This window comes from Pseudophryne corroboree (genome assembly GCF_028390025.1).
Source record: "Pseudophryne corroboree isolate aPseCor3 chromosome 3 unlocalized genomic scaffold, aPseCor3.hap2 SUPER_3_unloc_67, whole genome shotgun sequence".
NCBI classification, from domain to species: Eukaryota; Metazoa; Chordata; class Amphibia; order Anura; family Myobatrachidae; genus Pseudophryne; species Pseudophryne corroboree.
Genome location: NW_026967560.1, coordinates 632,230 through 656,976, shown reverse-complemented (window position 1 = coordinate 656,976; position 24,747 = coordinate 632,230). Strand labels below are relative to the sequence as shown.

The following is a 24,747-nucleotide window of genomic DNA, read 5'->3' as shown; positions in this document are numbered from 1 at the left end:
GTGCGGTGTGATAGTGTCTGGCTGGGAACAATGTTGCAGTGCGGTGTGATAGTGTCTGGCTGGGAACAATGTTGCAGTGCGGTGTGATAGTGGCTGGCTGGGAGCAATGTTGCAGTGTAACGCGGTGTGATAGTGTCAGGCTGGGAGCAATGTTGCAGTGTGGCGCGGTGTGATAGTGTCTGGCTGGGAGCAATGTTGCAGTGTAGCGCGGTGTGATAGTGTCAGGCTGGGAGCAATGTTGCAGTGTGGCGCGGTGTGATAGTGTCAGGCTGGGAACAATGTTGCAGTGTGGTGCGGTATGATAGTGTCAGGCTGGGAGCAATGTTGCAGTGTGGCGCGGTGGGTTAGTCTCTGACTGGGTACAGTGTTGCAGTGTGGTGCGGTGTGATAGTGTCAGGCTGGGAACAATGTTGCAGTGTGGTGCGGTGTGATAGTGTCAGGCTGGGAACAATGTTGCAGTGTGGTGCGGTGTGATAGTGTCAGGCTGGGAACAATGTTGCAGTGTGGTGCGGTGTGATTGTGTCAGGCTGGGAACAGTGTTGCAGTGTGGAGCGGAGGTTGGAGGGTGGTCTCTCCGGATGGTGAAGGCTCCTCATTGATATCTCCCCCTCAATTCTGCAGATTGTTTATTTCTCCTAGTAATTGCCCCCAGTTATAGAGTGCGCAGATACAGGGGAGCTGATGGGAGGTTGTGGGATTGTATGTTGTGTGTCGGACAATGTGCCTGTGTGTCATGTGTACAGGGTGACACTTGTAGTGTGTGAGAACTGTCCCTTCACCCTCTCTGATCGCAGCGCTCAGGAGACCTTCTCTGCTGAATACAGATGTCACTCACCAGGAATTAGTGAGAGGCTGCCTGTGTCTGCCCAGGTCACCGAGGAGGCACTGAGGAGGCACCGAGGTGCACAGTACAGAGCTCCACCACAGTCCCTGGATGAGTATAGGTGCACAGGTGTCTCATGCTACCTGTCCCCTCCTCTTTCCTCATACATCATGCGTCAGGGCTGGCAGTGTGAAGCTAGTGCGTCAGGGCTGGCAGTGTGTAGCTGGTGCGTCAGGGCTGGCAGTGTGTAGCTGGTGCGTCAGGGCTGGCAGTGTGTAGCTAGTGCGTCAGGGCTGGCAGTGTGTAGCTGGTGCGTCAGTGTGTAACTGGTGCGTCAGGGCTTGCAGTGTGTATCTGGTGCGTTGGTGTGTAGCTGGTGCGGCAGGGCTGGCAGTGTGTAGCTGGTGCGTCAGGGCTGGCAGTGTGTAGCTGGTGCGGCAGGGCTGGCAGTGTGTAGCTGGTGCGGCAGGGCTGGCAGCGTGTAGCTGGTGCGTCAGGGCTGGCAGCGTGTAGCTGGTGCGTCAGGGCTGGCAGCGTGTAGCTGGTGCGTCAGGGCTGGCAGCGTGTAGCTGGTGCGTCAGGGCTGGCAGCGTGTAGCTGGTGCGTCAGGGCTGGCAGCGTGTAGCTGGTGCGTCAGGGCTGGCATTGTGTAGCTGGTGCGTCAGGGCTGGCAGTGTGTATATGGTGCGTTGGTGTGTAGCTGGTGCGGCAGGGCTGGCAGTGTGTAGCTGGTGCGGCAGGGCTGGCAGTGTGTAGCTGGTGCGTCAGGGCTGGCAGTGTGTAGCTGGTGCGTCAAGGCTGGCAGTTTGTAGCTGGTGCGTCAGGGCTGGCAGTGTGTAGCTGGTGCGTAAGGGCTGGCAGTGTGTAGCTGGTGCGTCAGGGCTGGCAGTGTGTAGCTGGTGCGTCAGGGCTGGCAGTGTGTAGCTGGTGCGTCAGGGCTGGCAGTGTGTAGCTGGTGGGTCAGGGCTGGCAGTGTGTAGCTGGTGGGTCAGGGCTGGCAGTGTGTGTAGCTGGTGGGTCAGGGCTGGCAGTGTGTGTAGCTGGTGGGTCAGGGCTGGCAGTGTGTGTAGCTGGTGCGTCAGGGCTGGCAGTGTGTGTAGCTGGTGCGTCAGGGCTGGCAGTGTGTGTAGCTGGTGGGTCAGGGCTGGCAGTGTGTGTAGCTGGTGCGTCAGGGCTGGCAGTGTGTGTAGCTGGTGCGTCAGGGCTGGCAGTGTGTGTAGCTGGTGCGTCAGGGCTGGCAGTGTGTGTAGCTGGTGCGTCAGGGCTGGCAGTGTGTGTAGCTGGTGCGTCAGGGCTGGCAGTGTGTGTAGCTGGTGCGTCAGGGCTGGCAGTGTGTGTAGCTGGTGCGTCAGGGCTGGCAGTGTGTGTAGCTGGTGCGTCAGGGCTGGCAGTGTGTGTAGCTGGTGCGTCAGGGCTGGCAGTGTGTGTAGCTGGTGCGTCAGGGCTGGCAGTGTGTGTAGCTGGTGCGTCAGGGCTGGCAGTGTGTGTAGCTGGTGCGTCAGGGCTGGCAGTGTGTGTAGCTGGTGCGTCAGGGCTGGCAGTGTGTGTAGCTGGTGGGTCAGGGCTGGCAGTGTGTAGCTGGTGCGTCAGGGCTGGCAGTGTGTAGCTGGTGCGTCAGGGCTGGCAGTGTGTAGCTGGTGGGTCAGGGCTGGCAGTGTGTAGCTGGTGCGTCGGTGTGTAGCTGGTGCATCAGGGCTGCACTCTGGAATTACACATCAGTGGTGCAGTGTGCGAGGTATGGGGCACGGTGTCTCATTAGAGGGCCCCTCGGGATGGGAGATGAGTGAGGTTGTGCTGGGACGGTACAGGTGGCAGCCCCCCTCTGACATTCCTGCTCCCGGCCTGACCACTGACTTTTACCTCCCTCCCTCTGGACATGACGGGGGGGCTCTGATTACTTGTTTGGGTTGAAATGAATGTTCAAAGGCTCGTCTAAAGATTTCCCATAGACACATGAAACAACTCTGCTGAAAACTAGTTCCGTCATTCTCCCACGTTCCCTCCGTCATCAGTATTCCATGTCAGATGTGGAGAGTTTTCCGGTCGGAGACGCTGAGTGGGCATCGGAGAGATTCCATCCCCTACGTGTCAGAGCGGCTCTTATTGTATTGTATATTGGATTATATAAGGTGTATAATGTGTATTATTCTGTATTTATGTGATGTGGGGATTAGGAGCACCTGTATGTATATATAACTGCCCCTGCCGCAGAGGGCGGGTATTACAGCATCGGTGTTATGTATCATACGCATGTATGTAGTGGTTACTGAGCGCGCCTATCAGCCATGATGGTTCTACTGTGCTGCTATGACACGTCCTTACCAAAGAATATAATATATAATACAGAACATTCTGCAGAAACCAATACATCTATTCCGCAGAGTACAGGAAGGAGCGCAGGGGCGACTTATCATAGGGAGGAAAGGCCTGTTGCATATATATATATATATATATATATATATATATATTTATATATGCATATATATATATATATATATAAATACTGATCGCTCTACCATTATATATACAATCAACCTCTGTGTCAGTGGCTTGCAAAAGTATTCACTCCCCTAAAACAGTCGACAGATTTGTCTGTTACAAATAACACTTGCACAGAATGTATTTATAATGATTCCCGGATATATGAAATATATATGATGCTATTTATATATAATGCTAACCACTCTGCTACCATGCTCTTCCATCTAGTGCTCTCCGCATTATGTTCCCGCCTGTAGCCGCTGTATGAAGTATATGATTCCATTTATATTGTCACGTTTTCTGTTTTGTGTATCTTCCCAGGTCTCATCGGCAGCGCAGAACCTGAGGGCCGGTAACACAGGTAATGTTCTAACACTCCGGGTATAACCTGGCACCTGATCTCCCCCCCCACTCCTTCCCCGCCCCGCTCCACCCTCCATTCAGCAAAGCAGGTGTCAGCCTTCAGCTCCAGGCGAGTCCCCCCACACCTCGGCCCAGAATAATATTCGGCTCTCGGGAATTCTCTGGGGATCCCATCAAGTCTCCAAATTGCTGGATGTCAGATATCAAAGTGAAGGGTTCAGCTGTGAAACTAGAAGCAAAATAAACCTTCAGCCCCGAGCATGACAAGTGATGGATTAAAGGCCGGTCCGGCTGGCGCTCTGTAATATACACTGATCAGTCTTCATGCTCGTTATTAGGGGATGGCGGGAGATGGATCCAGGGAAAGTGGTTGTGTGCGTATACAGGTGACTTACCGCCAAACACCCCACCCGCCTGACTGCAGCGGCCACCGCTCCCAGCATATAATAATGATATAATGATGTGTAACCGATGACACCGTAATATCCATTGTGCGCAGCTACATAGGGAACATGACCCCTCCAGTGCTGCTCTCACATCTGGTCACCCGGGGGTGGGGGGTACAGCCTCACCCATTGCTGCTGCTGCTGGTGAGAATTCCAGGAAATGACCAATCAGCCGCACTTAACCCCCAGCCTCTCAGCTCTGTAAGTCTGGGGAAAGAGGCGATTATTCCTTGCTGCGGTCCCCGGGGAGGCTCGGCCTACTGCACTGCTGGGGCACTTACTCCGTGGGAATTCAGTCTTCCTCCTAGTAGAGTGTGAGCTCTCTGGACAAGTGAGGAGCTCACACAGCGGTATCCAGGTGATAGATTGACGATTTAGGTCTACATCATATGGTCAACAGTGCTTAAGGTCGACGGGTACAAAAAGCTGACAATGGGCGACGCATGTTTCTTTAGGTTTTTCACAGGTTTTCCAACGTGCTGGATTTACTATCCACGGGGACATGTGTTGGGGTTGTACTGTGGCGAGCGTCTACGTTTGTACTGACGGTGGTCACAGAACATTTTGCCACAAAAAATGTGTGTCGACCATTTTTGTGTCAACTATTGCTATTTTGTACCTGTCGATCTGATGCACGTCGGCCATATGTTGCTGATTGTCCTCTCTGACATTGCAGCTCTATTATCCCGCACAGCGATGGCAGAAGGCAGGATTGCGCTCACACTGCTCCGGTGTCACCGGCTCATTGACCCATCCCTTGTGTGTGGCGCTGGGCGGTAAGCCGGTGACCGCGGTAACGCAGAGACAGGCCGGCGTTCCAGACCTGTGGTTAGAGGGGTAACACACAAACGTAAGACTGATATATCCAATACCTGCTGTGATCCCTCCATTCCCCCGCAGCCCCCATAGGGAGGGTGTGTAATGCCGCCAGATGTACCAAGCTCGACTGCCACCCACCGTTACCTCCATGGCATTAGCCTATGGGCTATAGATCACACAATTAGCCGGCAAAGGGTTCCCCCCGTAAACTTCCCCGGCAATGGCCGCTGCGCATGTTTGGTCGGCAGGACTGCGCATGTAAATAAGCCCCTCCTCCACTCCGGGGACATCACGGGGACAGGCTCCTTTTGGTCGCATGCTCTTTGATACATGCCGGTATAATCACATAGTACATTGCGGATTTGGGTTACAAATGTTATTATTGATAAATGGGCCCCATACTGAGTGCAGGACGCAGTTATTTAGGGTATAGGAAGGGGCAGGGGTGGTTCCTGCACATGGCCACACCCACTTCTCATAGGCATGCACTCCTTGGCTCTATAGTAATTCCGATTTACCACACGGGAACATTGAGAGATGCTGATAGGTCCTCCTGATGCGCAGTGGACCTGGACACCTAGACGTCACCTTCCAGTTCCATCTGTCAATAAAAATGTAAGAAAAAAAGAAAATGTTTAAAAAAATGTAACATAAAAATGCTTTATTAATTCTGCTATCAATGTCCTGAGACAGCCAGGGAATCATGTGGCATGTGAGAGCAGAATAGGGTGTCCAGGGTCACGTGACAGAGACGCACGAGTCTGATACTCCCTCCTCATCCTCCTGTCATGCCGCCCTTGTGTGTACACTCGTCAGCCAGTGAGAGCAGAGTAGGGTGTCCAGGGTCATGTGACAGAGATGCATGAGTCCGATACTCCCTCCTCATCCTCCTATCATGCCGCCCTTGTGTGTACACTCGTCAGCCAGTGAGAGCAGAGTAGGGTGTCCAGGGTCACGTGACAGAGACGCATGAGTCCGATACTCCCTCCTCATCCTCCCATCATGCAGCCCTTGTGTGTACACTCGTCAGCCAGTGAGAGCAGAGTAGGATGTCCAGGGTCACGTGACAGAGACGCACAAGTCCGATACTCCCTCCTCATCCTCCTATCATGCAGCCCTTGTGTGTACACTCGTCAGCCAGTGAGAGCAGAGTAGGATGTCCAGGGTCACGTGACAGAGACTCCCGAGTCCGATACTCCCTCCTCATTCTCCTATCATGCCGCCCTTGTGTGTACACCCGTCAGCCAGTGGGAGCAGAGTAGGATGTCCAGGGTCACGTGACAGAGACGCATGAATCCGATATTCCCTCCTCATCCTCCTATCATGCAGCCCTTGTGTGTACGCTCGTCAGCCAGTGAGAGCAGAGTAGGATGTCCAGAGTCATGTGACAGAGACTCCCGAGTCCGATACTCCCTCCTCATTCTCCTATCATGCCGCCCTTGTGTGTACACCCGTCAGCCAGTGGGAGCAGAGTAGGATGTCCAGGGTCACGTGACAGACGCATGAATCCGATATTCCCTCCTCATCCTCCTATCATGCAGCCCTTGTGTGTACATTCATCAGCCAGTGAGAGCAGAGTAGGGTGTCCAGGGTCATGTGACAGAGATGCATGAGTCCGATATTCCCTCCTCATCCTCCTATCATGCAGCCCTTGTGTGTACACTCGTCAGCCAGTGAGAGCAGAGTAGGATGTCCAGGGTCACGTGACAGACGCATGAATCCGATATTCCCTCCTCATCCTCCTATCATGCAGCCCTTGTGTGTACATTCATCAGCCAGTGAGAGCAGAGTAGGGTGTCCAGGCTCACGTGACAGATACGCATTAGTGCGATACTCCTCCTCATCCTCCCATCATGCCGCCCTTGTGTGTAGACTCGTCAGCTAGTGAGAGCAGAGTAGGGTGTCCAGGGTCATGTGACAGATACGCACAAGTCCGATATTCCCTCCTCATCCTCCCATCATGCAGCCCTTGTGTGTACACTCGTCAGCCAGTGAGAGCAGAGTAGGATGTCCAGGGTCACGTGACAGACGCATGAATCCGATATTCCCTCCTCATCCTCCTATCATGCAGCCCTTGTGTGTACGCTCGTCAGCCAGTGAGAGCAGAGTAGGATGTCCAGAGTCATGTGACAGAGACTCCCGAGTCCGATACTCCCTCCTCATTCTCCTATCATGCAGCCCTTGTGTGTACACCCGTCAGCCAGTGGGAGCAGAGTAGGATGTCCAGGGTCACGTGACAGACGCATGAATCCGATATTCCCTCCTCATCCTCCTATCATGCAGCCCTTGTGTGTACATTCATCAGCCAGTGAGAGCAGAGTAGGGTGTCCAGGGTCATGTGACAGAGATGCATGAGTCCGATATTCCCTCCTCATCCTCCTATCATGCAGCCCTTGTGTGTACACTCGTCAGCCAGTGAGAGCAGAGTAGGATGTCCAGGGTCACGTGACAGACGCATGAATCCGATATTCCCTCCTCATCCTCCTATCATGCAGCCCTTGTGTGTACATTCATCAGCCAGTGAGAGCAGAGTAGGGTGTCCAGGCTCACGTGACAGATACGCATTAGTGCGATACTCCTCCTCATCCTCCCATCATGCCGCCCTTGTGTGTAGACTCGTCAGCTAGTGAGAGCAGAGTAGGGTGTCCAGGGTCATGTGACAGATACGCACAAGTCCGATATTCCCTCCTCATCCTCCCATCATGCAGCCCTTGTGTGTACACTCGTCAGCCAGTGAGAGCAGAGTAGGATGTCCAGGCTCACGTGACAGAGACGCACAAGTCCGATATTCCCTCCTCATCCTCCCATCATGCAGCCCTTGTGTGTACACTCGTCAGCCAGTGAGAGCAGAGTAGGATGTCCAGGCTCACGTGACAGAGACGCACAAGTCCGATATTCCCTCCTCATCCTCCTATCATGCAGCCCTTGTGTGTACACTCATCAGCCAGTGAGAGCAGAGTAGGGTGTCCGTGGTTAACGTGACAGAGACGCACGGGTCCGATACTCCCTCCTCATCCTCCCATCGTGCCGAACTTGTGTGTACACTCGTCAGCCAGTGAGAGCAGAGTAGGGTGTCCAGGCTCACATGACAGAGATGCATGAGTCCAATATTCCCTCCTCATCCTCCCATCATGCAGCGCTTGTGTGTACACCCGTCAGCCAGTGAGATCAGAGTAGGGTGTCCAGGGTCATGTGACAGAGACGCATGAATCCGATATTCCTTCCTTATCCTCCTATCGTGCAGCCCTTGTGTGTACGCTCGTCAGCCAGTGAGAGCAGAGTAGGGTGTCCAGGGTCACGTGACAGAGACTCCCGAGTCTGATATTCCCTCCTCATCCTCCCATCGTGCCGCCCTTGTCTGTACACTCGTCAGCCAGTGAGAGCAGAGTAGGGTGTCCAGGCTCACGTGACAGAGACGCACGAGTCCGATATTCCCTCCTCATCCTCCTATCATGCAGCCCTTGTGTGTACACTCGTCAGCCAGTGAGAGCAGAGTAGGGTGTCCAGGGTCACGTGACAGAGACTCCCGAGTCTGATATTCCCTCCTCATCCTCCCATCGTGCCGCCCTTGTGTGTACACTCGTCAGCCAGTGAGAGCAGAGTAGGATGTCCAGGGTCATGTGACAGAGACGCACAAGTCCGATATTCCCTCCTCATCCTCCTATCATGCAGCCCTTGTGTGTACACTCGTCAGCCAGTGAGAGCAGAGTAGGGTGTCCGTGGTTAACGTGACAGAGACGCATGGGTCCGATACTCCCTCCTCATCCTCCCATCGTGCCGCCCTTGTCTGTACACTCGTCAGCCAGTGAGAGCAGAGTAGGGTGTCCAGGCTCACGTGACAGAGACGCACGAGTCCGATATTCCCTCCTCATCCTCCTATCATGCAGCCCTTGTGTGTACACTCGTCAGCCAGTGAGAGCAGAGTAGGGTGTCCAGGCTCACATGACAGATACGCACGAGTCCGATACTCCCTCCTCATCCTTCCATCATGCAGCCCTTGTGTGTACACTCATCAGCCAGTGAGAGCAGAGTAGGGTGTCCAGGCTCACATGACACATACGCACGAGTCCGATATTCCCTCCTCATCCTCCCATCATGCAGCCCTTGTGTGTACACTCATCAGCCAGTGAGAGCAGAGTAGGGTGTCCAGGGTCACATGACAGATACGCACGAGTCCGATATTCCCTCCTCATCCTCCTATCATGCAGCCCTTGTGTGTACACTCATCAGCCAGTGAGAGCAGAGTAGGGTGTCCAGGCTCACATGACAGATACGCACGAGTCCGATATTCCCTCCTCATCCTCCCATCATGCAGCCCTTGTGTGTACACTCATCAGCCAGTGAGAGCAGAGTAGGGTGTCCAGGCTCACATGACAGATACGCACGAGTCCGATATTCCCTCCTCATCCTCCCATCATGCAGCCCTTGTGTGTACACTCATCAGCCAGTGAGAGCAGAGTAGGGTGTCCAGGGTCACGTGACAGATACGCACGAGTCTGATATTCCCTCCTCATCCTCCTATCATGCAGCCCTTGTGTGTACACCCGTCAGCCAGTGAGAGCAGAGTAGGATGTCCAGGGTCACATGACAGAGATGCATGAGTCCGATATTCCCTCCTCATCCTCCTATCATGCAGCCCTTGTGTGTACACTCATCAGCCAGTGAGAGCAGAGTAGGGTGTCCAGGGTCACGTGACAGATATGCACGAGTCCGATATTCCCTCCTCATCCTCCTATCATGCAGCCCTTGTGTGTACACTCATCAGCCAGTGAGAGCAGAGTAGGATGTCCAGGGTCATGTGACAGAGACTCCCGAGTCCGATATTCCCTCCTCATCCTCCCATTATGCACCCCTTGTGTGTACACTCATCAGCCAGTGAGAGCAGAGTAGGGTGTCCAGGGTCACATGACAGAGATGCATGAGTCCGATATTCCCTCCTCATCCTCCCATCATGCAGCCCTTGTGTGTACACCCGTCAGCCAGTGAGAGCAGAGTAGGATGTCCAGGCTCACGTGACAGAGACTCCCGAGTCCGATACTCTCTCCTCATCCTCCCATCATGCAGCCCTTGTGTGTACACTCGTCAGCCAGTGAGAGCAGAGTAGGGTGTCCAGGGTCATGTGACAGAGACGCATGAATCCGATATTCCCTCCTCATCCTCCTATCATGCAGCCCTTGTGTGTACACCCGTCAGCCAGTGAGAGCAGAGTAGGGTGTCCAGGGTCATGTGACAGAGACGCACGAGTCCGATATTCCCTCCTCATCCTCCCATTATGCAGCCCTTGTGTGTACACCCGTCAGCCAGTGAGAGCAGAGTAGGGTGTCCAGGGTCATGTGACAGAGACGCATGAATCCGATATTCCCTCCTCATCCTCCTATCATGCAGCCCTTGTGTGTACACTCGTCAGCCAGTGAGAGCAGAGTAGGGTGTCCAGGGTCATGTGACAGAGACGCATGAATCCGATATTCCCTCCTCATCCTCCTATCATGCAGCCCTTGTGTGTACACCCGTCAGCCAGTGAGAGCAGAGTAGGGTGTCCAGGGTCATGTGACAGAGACGCATGAATCCGATATTCCCTCCTCATCCTCCTATCATGCAGCCCTTGTGTGTACACTCGTCAGCCAGTGAGAGCAGAGTAGGGTGTCCAGGGTCATGTGACAGAGACGCATGAATCCGATATTCCCTCCTCATCCTCCTATCATGCAGCCCTTGTGTGTACACCCGTCAGCCAGTGAGAGCAGAGTAGGGTGTCCAGGGTCATGTGACAGAGACGCACGAGTCCGATATTCCCTCCTCATCCTCCCATTATGCAGCCCTTGTGTGTACACCCGTCAGCCAGTGAGAGCAGAGTAGGGTGTCCAGGGTCATGTGACAGAGACGCATGAATCCGATATTCCCTCCTCATCCTCCTATCATGCAGCCCTTGTGTGTACACTCGTCAGCCAGTGAGAGCAGAGTAGGGTGTCCAGGGTCATGTGACAGAGACGCATGAATCCGATATTCCCTCCTCATCCTCCTATCATGCAGCCCTTGTGTGTACACCCATCAGCCAGTGAGAGCAGAGTAGGGTGTCCAGGGTCATGTGACAGAGACGCATGAATCCGATATTCCCTCCTCATCCTCCTATCATGCAGCCCTTGTGTGTACACTCGTCAGCCAGTGAGAGCAGAGTAGGGTGTCCAGGGTCATGTGACAGAGATGCATGAGTCCGATATTCTCTCATCCTTCTATCATGCAGCCCTTGTGTGTACACCCGTCAGCCAGTGAGAGCAGAGTAGGGTTTCCAGGGTCACATGACAGATACGCACGAGTCCGATATTCCCTCCTCATCCTCCTATCATGCAGCCCTTGTGTGTACACCCGTCAGCCAGTGAGAGCAGAGTAGGGTGTCCAGGGTCATGTGACAGAGACGCATGAATCCGATATTCCCTCCTCATCCTCCTATCATGCAGCCCTTGTGTGTACACTCGTCAGCCAGTGAGAGCAGAGTAGGGTGTCCAGGGTCACGTGACAGAGATGCATGAGTCCGATATTCTCTCATCCTTCTATCATGCAGCCCTTGTGTGTACACCCGTCAGCCAGTGAGAGCAGAGTAGGGTGTCCAGGGTCATGTGACAGAGACGCATGAATCCGATATTCCCTCCTCATCCTCCTATCATGCAGCCCTTGTGTGTACACTCGTCAGCCAGTGAGAGCAGAGTAGGGTGTCCAGGGTCATGTGACAGAGATGCATGAGTCCGATATTCTCTCATCCTTCTATCATGCAGCCCTTGTGTGTACACCCGTCAGCCAGTGAGAGCAGAGTAGGGTTTCCAGGGTCACATGACAGATACGCACGAGTCCGATATTCCCTCCTCATCCTCCTATCATGCAGCCCTTGTGTGTACACTCATCAGCCAGTGAGAGCAGAGTGGGATGTCCAGGGTCACGTGACAGAGACGCACGAGTCTGATATTCCCTCCTCATCCTCCTATCATGCAGCCCTTGTGTGTACACCCGTCAGCCAGTGAGAGCAGAGTAGGGTGTCCAGGGTCATGTGACAGAGACGCATGAATCCGATATTCCCTCCTCATCCTCCTATCATGCAGCCCTTGTATGTACACTCGTCAGCCAGTGAGAGCAGAGTAGGGTGTCCAGGGTCACGTGACAGAGATGCATGAATCCGATATTCCCTCCTCATCCTCCTATCATGCAGCCCTTGTGTGTACATTCATCAGCCAGTGAGAGCAGAGTGGGATGTCCAGGGTCACGTGACAGAGACGCATGTTGGGGATCGGCGCTGGTAATCCCGCGTCCTGCGCTCTCAGCCGCATTGGGGCGGAGTGTATGATAATTAAGGTCAGATATTGTATGTTGGGGCTATAACATTGCACGTTGAACACACATGGACAGAAGCCGTGTTGTCTGTATGTTATGTGTACGTATGCGGTTCTGGACACGTATACAGCAGATATGGCAGTGCAGCAAATCATATATAATGTGTGTATATTATTATATACTGTACGTCTATATCTTCCCCTCCGAGCTGCCAGCGCCTGTACACAGTCCTGTCCTGGTAATATTCTACAGAGATAGACTTGGACTTTCCATTAATAATCTCATCCCATAGTTTGTATTATGAGACGGGGGGTCAGCCCCCCGTAGTGTGGCCGGGGACAGGACCCCCTGACGTTGTCGCTTCAGTTGTTTGTTTTCCTGAGACGATGGATTGTGCCGCGGTCCCTGCGGATAACGCCGTCTGATGGGCTCTGTCTGATCACAAGCGCAGGTCTTCGCCTTACACAAGCGTGGGTAGAGGTATTCGGGGCTGGGGGTTTCCCCCGAGACCCCAGCGGAACTCCGGCCTCCTCCTTGAAAACAGTCAATAAAAGAGTCATTTCAGGGCTGTAATAATGGCGGTAATAAGGTGCAGGCACTCCAGTGCGTGCTGGAATAGAGACGGAGCGTCTCCTCGCCCCAGGGACTAGCGGAATATGCTGCCTGTCCAGGCTTTGTGCGCCGGGAGGTGGACGTGACATTTGGAGATGGATATATTGGATTAGGGATGTTTGTCTTTCATGTCTCTGCGTACACATTATTCTGACAATGATTTCTGCTCTGTGTGTAACCACATAGAGGATACAGTGGGCGTCTCGCCCTTCGGCCGGCGTAAAGGACAGATTTGGCAGCTTTAGTTTTACTTTAGTTTCTTAATCCATTGCTACAGATGAGACATAAATCACAGGTCATAGGTCGCTGGGTCAGGGGTCGCTGTGTGATGATGAGATAGAGGTGGCTATGGGTGGGGGGAGATTGCTGGCTTCTGGGGTCCTGAGATTAGTATAATGCAGGCGTGAGGCACTGTGTCCTGCAGGCGTGAAGCACTGTGTCTTGCGGGCGTGAAGCACTGTGTCTTGCGGGCGTGAGGCACTGTGTCCTGCGGGCGTGAGGCACTGTGTCCTGCGGGCGTGAGGCACTGTGTCCTGCGGGCGTGAGGCACTGTGTCCTGCAGACGTGAGGCACTGTGTCCTGCAGACATATGGTGGACAGTTCTTCTGACTCTACTCCAGACACAGTACTGATTATACTGCTGTCTCCTGTGTTGAGTAGATGCCATTTTTCTGCTCCCTAGATGTCTCTCATCAGCTTATCCTGCAATACCTGTAAATGTGTCATGTTGCGATGAGCAATCCATCCATCCCCAGCCTGCAACACTGCCCAGTGCCTCCATCCCCAGCCTGCAACACTGCCCAGTGCCTCCATCCTCAGCCTGCCTAACACTGCCCAGTGCCTCCATCCCCAGCCTGCAACACTGCCCAGTGCCTCCATCCCCAGCCTGCAACACTGCCCAGTGCCTCCATCCCCAGCCTGCAACACTGCCCAGTGCCTCCATCCCCAGCCTGCAACACTGCCCAGTGCCTCCATCCCCAGCCTGCAACACTGCCCAGTGCCTCCATCCCCAGCCTGCAACACTGCCCAGTGCCTCCATCCCCAGCCTGCCTAACACTGCCCAGTGCCTCCATCCCCAGCCTGCAACACTGCCCAGTGCCTCCATCCCCAGCCTGCAACACTGCCCAGTGCCTCCATCCCCAGCCTGCAACACTGCCCAGTGCCTCCATCCCCAGCCTGCAACACTGCCCAGTGCCTCCATCCCCAGCCTGCCTAACACTGCCCAGTGCCTCCATCCCCAGCCTGCAACACTGCCCAGTGCCTCCATCCCCAGCCTGCAACACTGCCCAGTGCCTCCATCCCCAGCCTGCCTAACACTGCCCAGTGCCTCCATCCCCAGCCTGCAACACTGCCCAGTGCCTCCATCCCCAGCCTGCAACACTGCCCAGTGCCTCCATCCCCAGCCTGCCTAACACTGCCCAGTGCCTCCATCCCCAGCCTGCAACACTGCCCAGTGCCTCCATCCCCAGCCTGCAACACTGCCCAGTGCCTCCATCCCCAGCCTGCAACACTGCCCAGTGCCTCCATCCCCAGCCTGCCTAACACTGCCCAGTGCCTCCATCCCCAGCCTGCAACACTGCCCAGTGCCTCCATCCCCAGCCTGCAACACTGCCCAGTGCCTCCATTCCCAGCCTGCAACACTGCCCAGTGCCTCCATCCCCAGCCTGCCTAAAACTGCCCAGTACCTCCATCCTCAGCCTGCCTAACACTGCCCAGTGCCTCCATCCTCAGCCTACCTAACACTGCCCAGTGCCTCCATCCTCAGCCTGCAACACCGCCCAGTGCCTCCATCCCCAGCCTGCAACACCGCCCAGTGCCTCCATCCCCAACCTGCAACACCGCCCAGTGCCTCCATCCCCAGCCTGCAACACTGCCCAGTGCCTCCATCCCCAGCCTGCAATACTGCCCAGTGCCTCCATCCCCAGCCTGCAACACTGCCCAGTGCCTCCATCCATCCTCAGCCTGCAACACTGCCCAGTGCCTCCATCCCCAGCCTGCAACACTGCCCAGTGCCTCCATCCCCAGCCTGCCTGACACTGCCCAGTGCCTCCATCCCCAGCCTGCCTGACACTGCCCAGTGCCTCCATCCCCAGACTGCCTGACACGGCCCAGTGCCTCCATCCCCAGACTGCCTGACACGGCCCAGTGCCTCCATCCCCAGACTGCCTGACACGGCCCAGTGCCTCCATCCCCAGACTGCCTGACACGGCCCAGTGCCTCCATCCCCAGCCTGCCTGACACTGCCCTGTGCCTCCACCCCTACCCTGCCTTACAGACTGCCAAGTGCCTCCACATCCATCCTACCTGAGGAGAATCACTGCTCATTGCCCCTACCTCCAGCCTGCCTACAGAGAAACTGACTGCATAGTGCCTCCTTCTTCCTGCCTGAGGAACAACTGACTGCCTAGTGCCTCCATATACTTTCTGCAGTGCCTCCATCTTCAGCCTAACCATGGAGATATCTCTATGGAATTTTACATGAACATTATTCTAGACGTCTGTAGAGAAAGCTGAAATGGACAGGATTGTACCTAGTCCTTATACACTGCTGTGTGGTGGCTGGGCCATGGAAAGTCCAATCCCCAGTCTGTGTATATAGGGGGTCATTCCGAGTTGTTCGCTCGCAAGGCGATTTTAGCAGATTTGCTCATGCTAAGCCGACGCCTACTGGGAGTGAATCTTAGCATCTTAAAATTGCGAACGAAGTAATTGCAATATTGCGATTACAAACTTCTTAGCAGTTTCTGAGTAGCTCCAGACTTACTCGGCATCTGCGATCAGTTCAGTGCTTGTCGTTCCTGGTTTGACGTCACAAACACTCCCAGCGTTCGCCCAGACACTCCCCCGTTTCTCCGGCCACTCCTGCGTTTTTTCCGGAAACGGTAGCGTTTTTTCCCACACGCCCATAAAACGGCCAGTTTCCGCCCAGTAACACCCATTTCCTGTCAATCACATTACGATCGCCAGAACGATGAAAAAGCCGTGAGTAAAATTACTAAGTGCATAGCAAATTTACTTGGCGCAGTCGCAGTGCGGACATTGCGCATTAAGCGGAAAATCGCTGCGATGCGAAGATTTTTACCGAGCGAACAACTCGGAATGAGGGCCCTAGTATTCTTCTATAAAGGGGGATATATAAGCAGGGCATAGAAGAGAAGTGGAATAATCAGCTATAAAGATTGATAGTTTGTAATGAATTAGTTGTACAGAAATGTGGTAAGTATGAGTGCATGTGGTTCTGTAGCAATATATAAAGGGAATGGAACATAGAGCAATTAAAAAAGTACAAAGGTGAACACTTAGGACAATTATAGACATGTTAACAAATGACATACATACAATAAATAATTACAAGCCACAATTGACATAATTGCATAATGAACACAAAAGGAGAGAGGATTCTACGTCTTAGTGGGTGTTACAAACCAAGCGTGCACAGTGCTGCCACACCGGGCACTCTTTTACCTCTCCCGCTCCAGCATGGACCTCCACGGGCCATGGTTCATCTACTCGTTCAGTGGCCACAGTGACCGGTGTCCCACGTGGAGCCGGCGCCTCTTGTCACATGTCCGTGGAGCACCAATGGAGCATAACAGGAAGTTGCATTGGTTGGGAACAGCTATGACAGTGCAGAACCAGCTGACCAGTCAGGATCCAATGAGGAGTCAGTAAGCGGTCAGATGACTTGAATGACCAATCATCAGAGACCCAGTGGTATAAATATCATGTAAAAGCACTTCCTTGTGGTCAGTGCTTTGTTTTCCACAGCCCTGCTGAGACTCCTGCTGCGTTATCTTGATCTAGCACCCTGTCTGTGGACGTCTGTGCAGTGACACCTTGCACCCACTGACTCCCTCCGGTTAGCTGTGTCACAGCAATCATGGAAGCCGGTCCTGCTGCACATTCCGGCATCCTAGTCTGAGCAAGCTGGTCATGACCCAGCTATCCTGAAAGCTGGTACTGCACCGCATCCCACCATCAAAGCCCAACAAGCTGGACAGAGCCCAGCAATCCATAGTAGTTGGACCTACAGAGATGAGAGATCTTCCTAAGCGACATTCCCTTCCTGCCCATGGTGCGGCTGTGCTCAGTACACTGCTGGCGGGTCAGTCACAATAGAGGGGTACACTGCTGGTGGGTCAGTCACTATAGAGGGGTACACTGCTGGCGGGTCAGTCACTATAGAGGGGTACACTGCTGGCGGGTCAGTCACTATAGAGGGGTACACTGCTGGCGGGTCAGTCACTATAGAGGGGTACACTGCTGGCGGGTCAGTCACTATAGAGGGGTACACTGCTGGCGGGTCAGTCACTATAGAGGGGTACACTGCTGGCGGGTCAGTCACTATAGAGGGGTACACTGCTGGCGGGTCAGTCACTATAGAGGGGTACACTGAGCGGGTCAGTCACTATAGAGGGGTACACTGAGCGGGTCAGTCACTATAGAGGGGTACACTGCTGGCGGGTCAGTCACTATAGAGGGGTACACTGCTGGCGGGTCAGTCACTATAGAGGGGTACACTGCTGGCGGGTCAGTCACTATAGAGGGGTACACTGCTGGCGGGTCCACTAGTCACCTGATTCATTCCACTAGTCCCCTGATCCATTCCACTAAACGCCCGATCCCCGATTCACTCCACTATACACCCGATCCACTCCACTTGTCACCCTATCCATTCTACTGGTCACCCGATCCATTCCACTAGTCACCTGATCCATTCCACTAGCCACCCGATCCATCCACTAGTCCCCTGATCCATTCCACTAGTCCCCTGATCCATTCCACTAGTCCTCTGATCCATTCCACTAGTCCTCTGATCCATTCCACTAGTCCTCTGATCCATTCCACTAGTCGCCTGATCCATTCCACTAGTCACCACATCCCAGATTCACTCCACTAGACACCCGATCCACTCCACTAGTCACCTGATCCATTCCACTAGTCACCCGATCCATTCCACTAGTCTCTCGATCCATTCCACTAGACACCCGATCCATTCCACTATTCTTCCGATCCATTCCACTAGTCCACCCGATCCACTCCACTAGTCACCCGATCCATTCCACTAGTCACCCGATCCATTCCACTAGCCACCCAATCCATTCCACTAATCACCCGATCCATTCCACTAGTCACCCGATCCATTCCACTAGCCACCCGGTCCATTCCACTAATCACCCGGTCCATTCCACTGGTCACCCAATCCATTCCACTAATCACCCGATCCATTCCACTAGTCACCCGATCCATCCACTAGCCACCTAGCCACCCGATCCATTCCGATCCCCGATTCACTCCACAAGTCACCTGATCCATTCCACTAGTCACCTGATCCTCGATCCATTCCACTAGGCACCCGATTCATTCCACTGCTCACCCGATTTATTCCACTGGTCACCCGATCCATTCCACTATCCACCCGATCCATCCACTAGTCCCCTGATCCATTCCACTAGTCCCCTGATCCATTACACTCTCCCTTGATCCATTCCACTAGTCGCCCGATTGATTCCACTAGTCCCCTGATCCATTCCACTAGTCCTCTGATCCATTCCACTAGTCGCCCGATCCATTCCACTAGCGCCTGATCCATTCCACTAGTCACCTGATCCCCAATTCACTCCACTATACACCCGATCCACTACACTAGTCACCCGATCCATTCCACTAGTCACCCAATCCACTCCACTAGTAACCCGATCCATTCCACTGGTCACCCGATCCATTCCACTGGTCACCCGATCCATTCCACTGGTCACCCGATCCATTCCACTAGCCACCCGATCCATCCACTATCCCCTGATCCATTCTACTAGTCGCCCGATCCATTCCACTAGTCACCCGATCCCCGATTCACCCACTACACACCCGATCTACTCTACTAGTCACCCAATCCATTCCACTAGTCACCTGATCCATTCCACTAGTCACCCTATCCACTCCACTAGTAAACCGATCCATTCCACTGTTCACCCAATCCATTCCACTGTTCACCCAATCCATTCCACTGGTCACCCGATTCATTCCACTGGTCACCCGATCCAGTCCACTGGTCACCCAATCCATTCCACTAATCACCTGATCCATTCCACTGGTCACTCGATCCATTCCACTAGTCACCCGATCCATTCCACTAGCCACCCGATCGAGTCCACTGGACACCCAATCCATTCCACTAATCACCTGATCCATTCCACTGGTCACTCGATCCATTCCACTAGTCACCCGATCCATTCCACTAGTCACCCGATCCATTCCACTAGTCACCCGATCCATTCCACTAGTCCCCTGATCCATTCCACTAGTCGCCCGATCCCCGATTCACTCCACTATACACCCGATCCACTCCACTTGTCCCCCTATCCATTCTACTGGTCACCCGATCCATTCCACTAGTCACCCGATCCATTCCACTAGTCTCCCGATCCATTCCACTAGTTACCTGATACATTCCACTAGTCACCCGATCCACTCCACTAGTCGCCCGTTCCATTCCACTAATCGCCCGATCCCCGATCCACTCCACTAGTCGCTCGATCCCCGATCCACTCCACTAGTCACCCAATCCATTCCACTAATCACCCGATCCATTCCACTGGTCACCCGATCCATTCCACTGGTCACCCGATCCATCCACTAGTCACCCAATCCATTCCACTAGTCACCCGATCCATTCCACTCTGCCCTGATCCATTCCACTAGTCACCCGATCCATTCCACTAGTCACCCGATCCCCGATTCACTCCACTAGTCACCCGATCCATTCCACTAGTCACCTGATCCCTGATCCACTCCACTAGTAACCCGATCCATTCCACTGTTCACCAGATCCATTCCATTAGTCACCCGATCCATTCCACTAGTCCCCTGATCCATTCCACTAGTCCTCTGATCCATTCCACTAGTCGCCCGATCCATTCCACTAGTCACCTGATCCCCGATTCACTCCACTATACACCCGATCCACTACACTAGTCACCCGATGCATTCCACTAGTCACCTAATCCATTCCACTAGTCACCCGATCCATTCCACTGGTCACCCGATCCATTCCACTAGTCACCCGATCCATTCCATTGGTCACCCGATCCATTCCACTGGTCACCTTATCCATTCCACTGGTCACCCGATCCATTCCACTAGACACCCGATCCATTCCACTATCCACCCGATCCATCCACTATCCCCTGATCCATTCCACTAGTCACCTGATCCCCGATTCACCCACTATACACCCGATCCATTCCACTAGCACCCGATCCATCCACTATCCCCTGATCCATTCCACTAGTCGCCCGATCCATTCCACTGGTCACCTGATCCCTGATTCACCCACTATACACCCGATCCATTCCACTAGTCACCCGATCCATTCCACTAGTCCCCTGATCCATTCCACTAGTCCCCTGATCCATTCCACTAGTCACCCGATCCATTCCACTAGACCCCTGATCCATTCCACTAGTCACCCGATCCATTCCACTAGCTACCCGATCCATCCACTAGTTCCCTGATCCATTCCACTAGTCCTCTGATCCATTCCACTAGTCGCCCGATCCACTCCACTAGTCGCCCGATCCACTCCACTAGTCACCCGATCCATTCCACTAGTCACCTGATCCATTCCACTATTCACCCGATCCCCTCCACTAGTAACCCGATCCATTCCACTGATCACTCGATCCATTCCACTGGTCACCCGATCCGTTCCACTGGTCACCCGATCCATTCCACTAATCACCTAATCCATTCCACTGGTCACCCGATCCATTCCACTAGTCACCCGATCCATTCCACTAGTCACCCGATCCATTCCACTATACACCCGGTCCATTCCACTAGTCCCCTGATCCATTCCACTAGTCCCCCGATCCATTCCACTAGTCGCCCGATCCATTCCACTAGTCGCCCGATCCATTCCACTAGTCACCCGATCCACTCCACTAGACACCCGATCCATTCCACTAGTCACTCGATCCATTCCACTAGTCACCCGATCCCCGATCCACTCCACTAGTAACCCGATCCATTCCACTAGTCAACCGATCCACTCCACTAGTCAACCGATCCACTCCACTAGTAACCCGATCCATTCCACTGGTCACATGATCCATTCCACTATTCACCCGATCCCCTCCACTAGTAACCCGATCTATTCCACTGATCACTCGATCCATTCCACTGGTCACCCGATCCATTTCACTGGTCACCCGATCCATTCCACTAATCACCCGATCCATTCCACTGGTCACCCGATCCATTCCACTAGTCACCCGATCCATTCAACTAGTCACCCGATCCATTCAACTAGTCACCCGGTCCATTCCACTAGTTCCCTGATCCATTCCACTAGTCCCCCGATCCATTCCACTAGTCCCCCGATCCATTCCACTAGTCCCCCGATCCATTCCACTGGTCACATGATCCATTCCACTGGTCACATGATCCATTCCACTAGTAGCCTGATCCATTCCACTAGTAACCTGATCCATTCCATGGTCGCATGATCCATTCCACTGGTCACATGATCCATTCCACTAGTCACCCGATCCATTCCACTAGTCACCCGATCCATTCCACTAGACACCCAATCCAGTCACCTTATACTGTGATCACCTGATCCATTCCCCTGGTCACCCGTATACCGTGATCACCTGATAATTCCCACCAGTTATCCAAGTACTGTGTCCGCTAGTCACCCGGTGTAGAGATCAGACATTTCCTTCTATTTGTCACTGTCATACTGTACTGCAGACGTTTCCTACCTCCGCCATTACAGTCTATACGGGTGTGGTTCATAGGGTCAATAGTGTTTAGGTTGACATGGTCTAGGTCGACAGGTCAAAAGGTCGACATGAGTTTTTAATGTTTTTTTGGTGTTGTTTCCTCCGTACAGTGACCGGGAACCGCTGCGCTCAGCACAGGTCACTATTCCCAATCATAATCCGCGTGGATCGTTAAGTATGAAAAAGTTCAAAAAATGTGAAAAACTCATGTCGACCTTTTGACCTGTTGACCTAGTTACTATCGACCTGGAGACCGGATCTCCTCTATACTAGGTCAAGCGTGACTAAATTAGTACAGTACCTCAGTCAATTTAATTGAACCATCTGGACTCAAGCATAGAAATCCTTAAAACCTGGCCTGTGTTGGTGGCATTTGGGACACTGCTGTAATGATGTTCCCCTCTCATGGACAGGCCTGTACCCCAGGTTGTATGATAGGCTGGGAGCGGTTAGCTTTGGGGGGAACTTGCCCTGAGTGACTGATATTTGGTATTTAATAAGTGCTATTTAGGCGACATGTAATATTGTGTGAGGAGGCGGCGGGGGCGCACAGGGAGCAGTAACGGGCCGGGGAATGCTGGGACATCTGCTTGTGATTTTTGGGGGTTTATGGGGAGGAATAGATGTAGAAAGTGTGTAGCTGCTGTTCTCGTGATCCTCAGACGGCTGATTAGATGCACATGTATGTGTTTGTGTGCCACCATTACAGCGATAATACTTATTATCTCATCACCGTGTCTATGTATTCTGGAATTATTTTGTCCAATACAATTAATTCTATTAATGAATTGCATTTGTGCTTGCAGCGCGGCGAGGCCTCTCCAGCACTGAGACACCGCTGGTAATGTTTACTAAGTGTCTCCAGGGGATTCTCTTTAAACACCAAGATGGAAAAAGAGATTTAAATATAGGAGATAAATAAATGCATATGATGCGTATACTGGAGCGGTGGGCGTCAGCTGCCATCTAGTGGCGAAGGGAAGAAACATAAGGGAACTGTCAGCAAGATCTAATCAGCGTCTTTTCTTCATTAGAGTCCCAGAAGACAGAAGGGCGCAACATAGAATCGTTTCTCTCTCAGGCGCTTTGCCCTGATGAAACGCTGCTCAATCGCTACGCAGCCATGATCTATACAAGCGCAGACAATGGCAGCATCTTCCAGGAGCTGGATGGAGCCAGCGTATGTGACAGCTGCGGCGAGAAGGTGACACGAAATACCCTGAGCAACTGTAATAATGCATCTGCAAGTGTCCTGTGCCCTGTGACCATCAGCACTACACCTCCAGAACACTGACACTACACCTCTAGAGCATCCGCGCTACACCTCTAGAACATCAGCACTAGAACACTGACACTACACCTCTAGAGCATCCGCGCTACACCTCTAGAGCATCCGCGCTACACCTCTAGAACATCAGCACTACAACACTAGAACACTGACACTACACCTCTAGAGCATCCACTCTACACCTCTAGAACATCAGCACTACACCTCCAGAACACTGACACTACACCTCTAGAGCATCCGCGCTACACCTCTAGAACATCAGCACTACAACACTAGAACACTGACACTACACCTCTAGAGCATCCACTCTACACCTCTAGAACATCAGCACTACACCTCCAGAACACTGACACTACACCTCTAGAGCATCCGCGCTACACCTCTAGATCATCAGCACTACAATGCTAGAACACTGACACTACACCTCTAGAGCATCAGCGCTACACCTCTAGAACACTGACACTAAACCTCCAGAACACTAACACTACACCTGTAGAACATCAGTGCTACACCTCCAGGACATTGACAGTATACCTCCAGAAAACTGACACCATACCTCTAGAGCATCAGCGCTACACCTTCAGAACACTGACACTATACAGTACCTCCAGAAAACTGACACTACACCTCTAGAGCATCAGCGCTACACCTCTAGAGCACTGACACTAGACCTCTAGGACACTGACACTACAATTGTAGAACCTCAGCGCTAAACGTCTAGAACACTGACACCATACCACATGAACATCAGTGCTACACCCTTAGGTGTGCGCAGGGGGGGTGCCTGGTGCGCACAGGCACCCCCTAATGTCTGGCACCCCAATCTCACATGCCTGATGCATCGATCGCCGAGCAGGCTGATTACTGTCCCCTCTGTACTGCACCCTGTCAGGACTGCATTACTGACCGGACGCCTGGGTTAATCAAGGGTGCCACTGTCACCAGCTTTCAAACTCTCGGCTCCACCTCCATGTACAAAAACAGCGAGATGTGATTACGTCATGCTGCTCGCATGACCACCCGTCACACCCGCCACATGCCCACCTCTCTCCTTCTATGCTATGCCAACGCCAGCCACTGATGAGGCTCAGCATGCAGCTAGCGTTCCTCTTAGGAAGACAAATTCATTACTGGCAGGTGGTCGGCAGCAGCATTGACACGTAACACGTTTTTCCAGCAGCAGCAGTAGTACTAGTCTGTGACTGTCAGTGTCAGTGAGTGAGTGACTTGTAAGTAAGCTGCTGCAGTTTGCAGAGAAAAGTGAGGGGGAGCCAGACCAGGTTGAGGAGGAGCAGGGGTGTTTGCTTGGTGCACACCACAACATCTGACAATGTATCTGCTTTATTAGGATTGGTACAAGGGTGGATATTTTATATTGCGTTGACCGTCAATAGATGGTGCTAAACACACCCAAAAGGCGGTGCTAGACACACCCCTCCGACAGTGCACCCCCTAATAAAATGTGCTGCGCACGCCTATGGCTACACCTCTAGAACATCAGCCCTACATCTCTAGAATACTGAACCTACAAATCTAGAAAAGTGACACTACACCTCTAGAACATCAGCCCTGCACCTCTAGGACACTGACACTACACCTCTAGGACACTGACACTACTACTGTAGAACATCAGTGCTACACCTCTAGAACACATGAGACTTCATCTCTGGAATACTCATATTACACCTCTACAATATCAGCACTATGTGGTATATTTACTAAAGTTTTATTGGGTTTTTGCATTCCATTTCACATTTGAAGTTTTACTAAAGGTAAAATTGAATGTAAAATCCAATAAAAAAAAACCCCACT

The 24,747-nt window shown here is 53.0% G+C and overlaps 1 protein-coding gene across 1 annotated transcript in view; it reads left to right on the top strand.

The window, feature by feature from the left end:
• LOC134984583 (uncharacterized) overlaps nt 1-24,747 on the top strand; it is a 146,448-nt gene that overhangs the window by 4,941 nt on the left and 116,760 nt on the right. The window contains exons 2-3 of the mRNA XM_063950135.1: nt 3,626-3,665; nt 22,682-22,851. Coding sequence (XP_063806205.1) covers nt 3,626-3,665; nt 22,682-22,851 — 210 coding nt within the window. The remainder of the gene's footprint in view (nt 1-3,625; nt 3,666-22,681; nt 22,852-24,747) is intronic.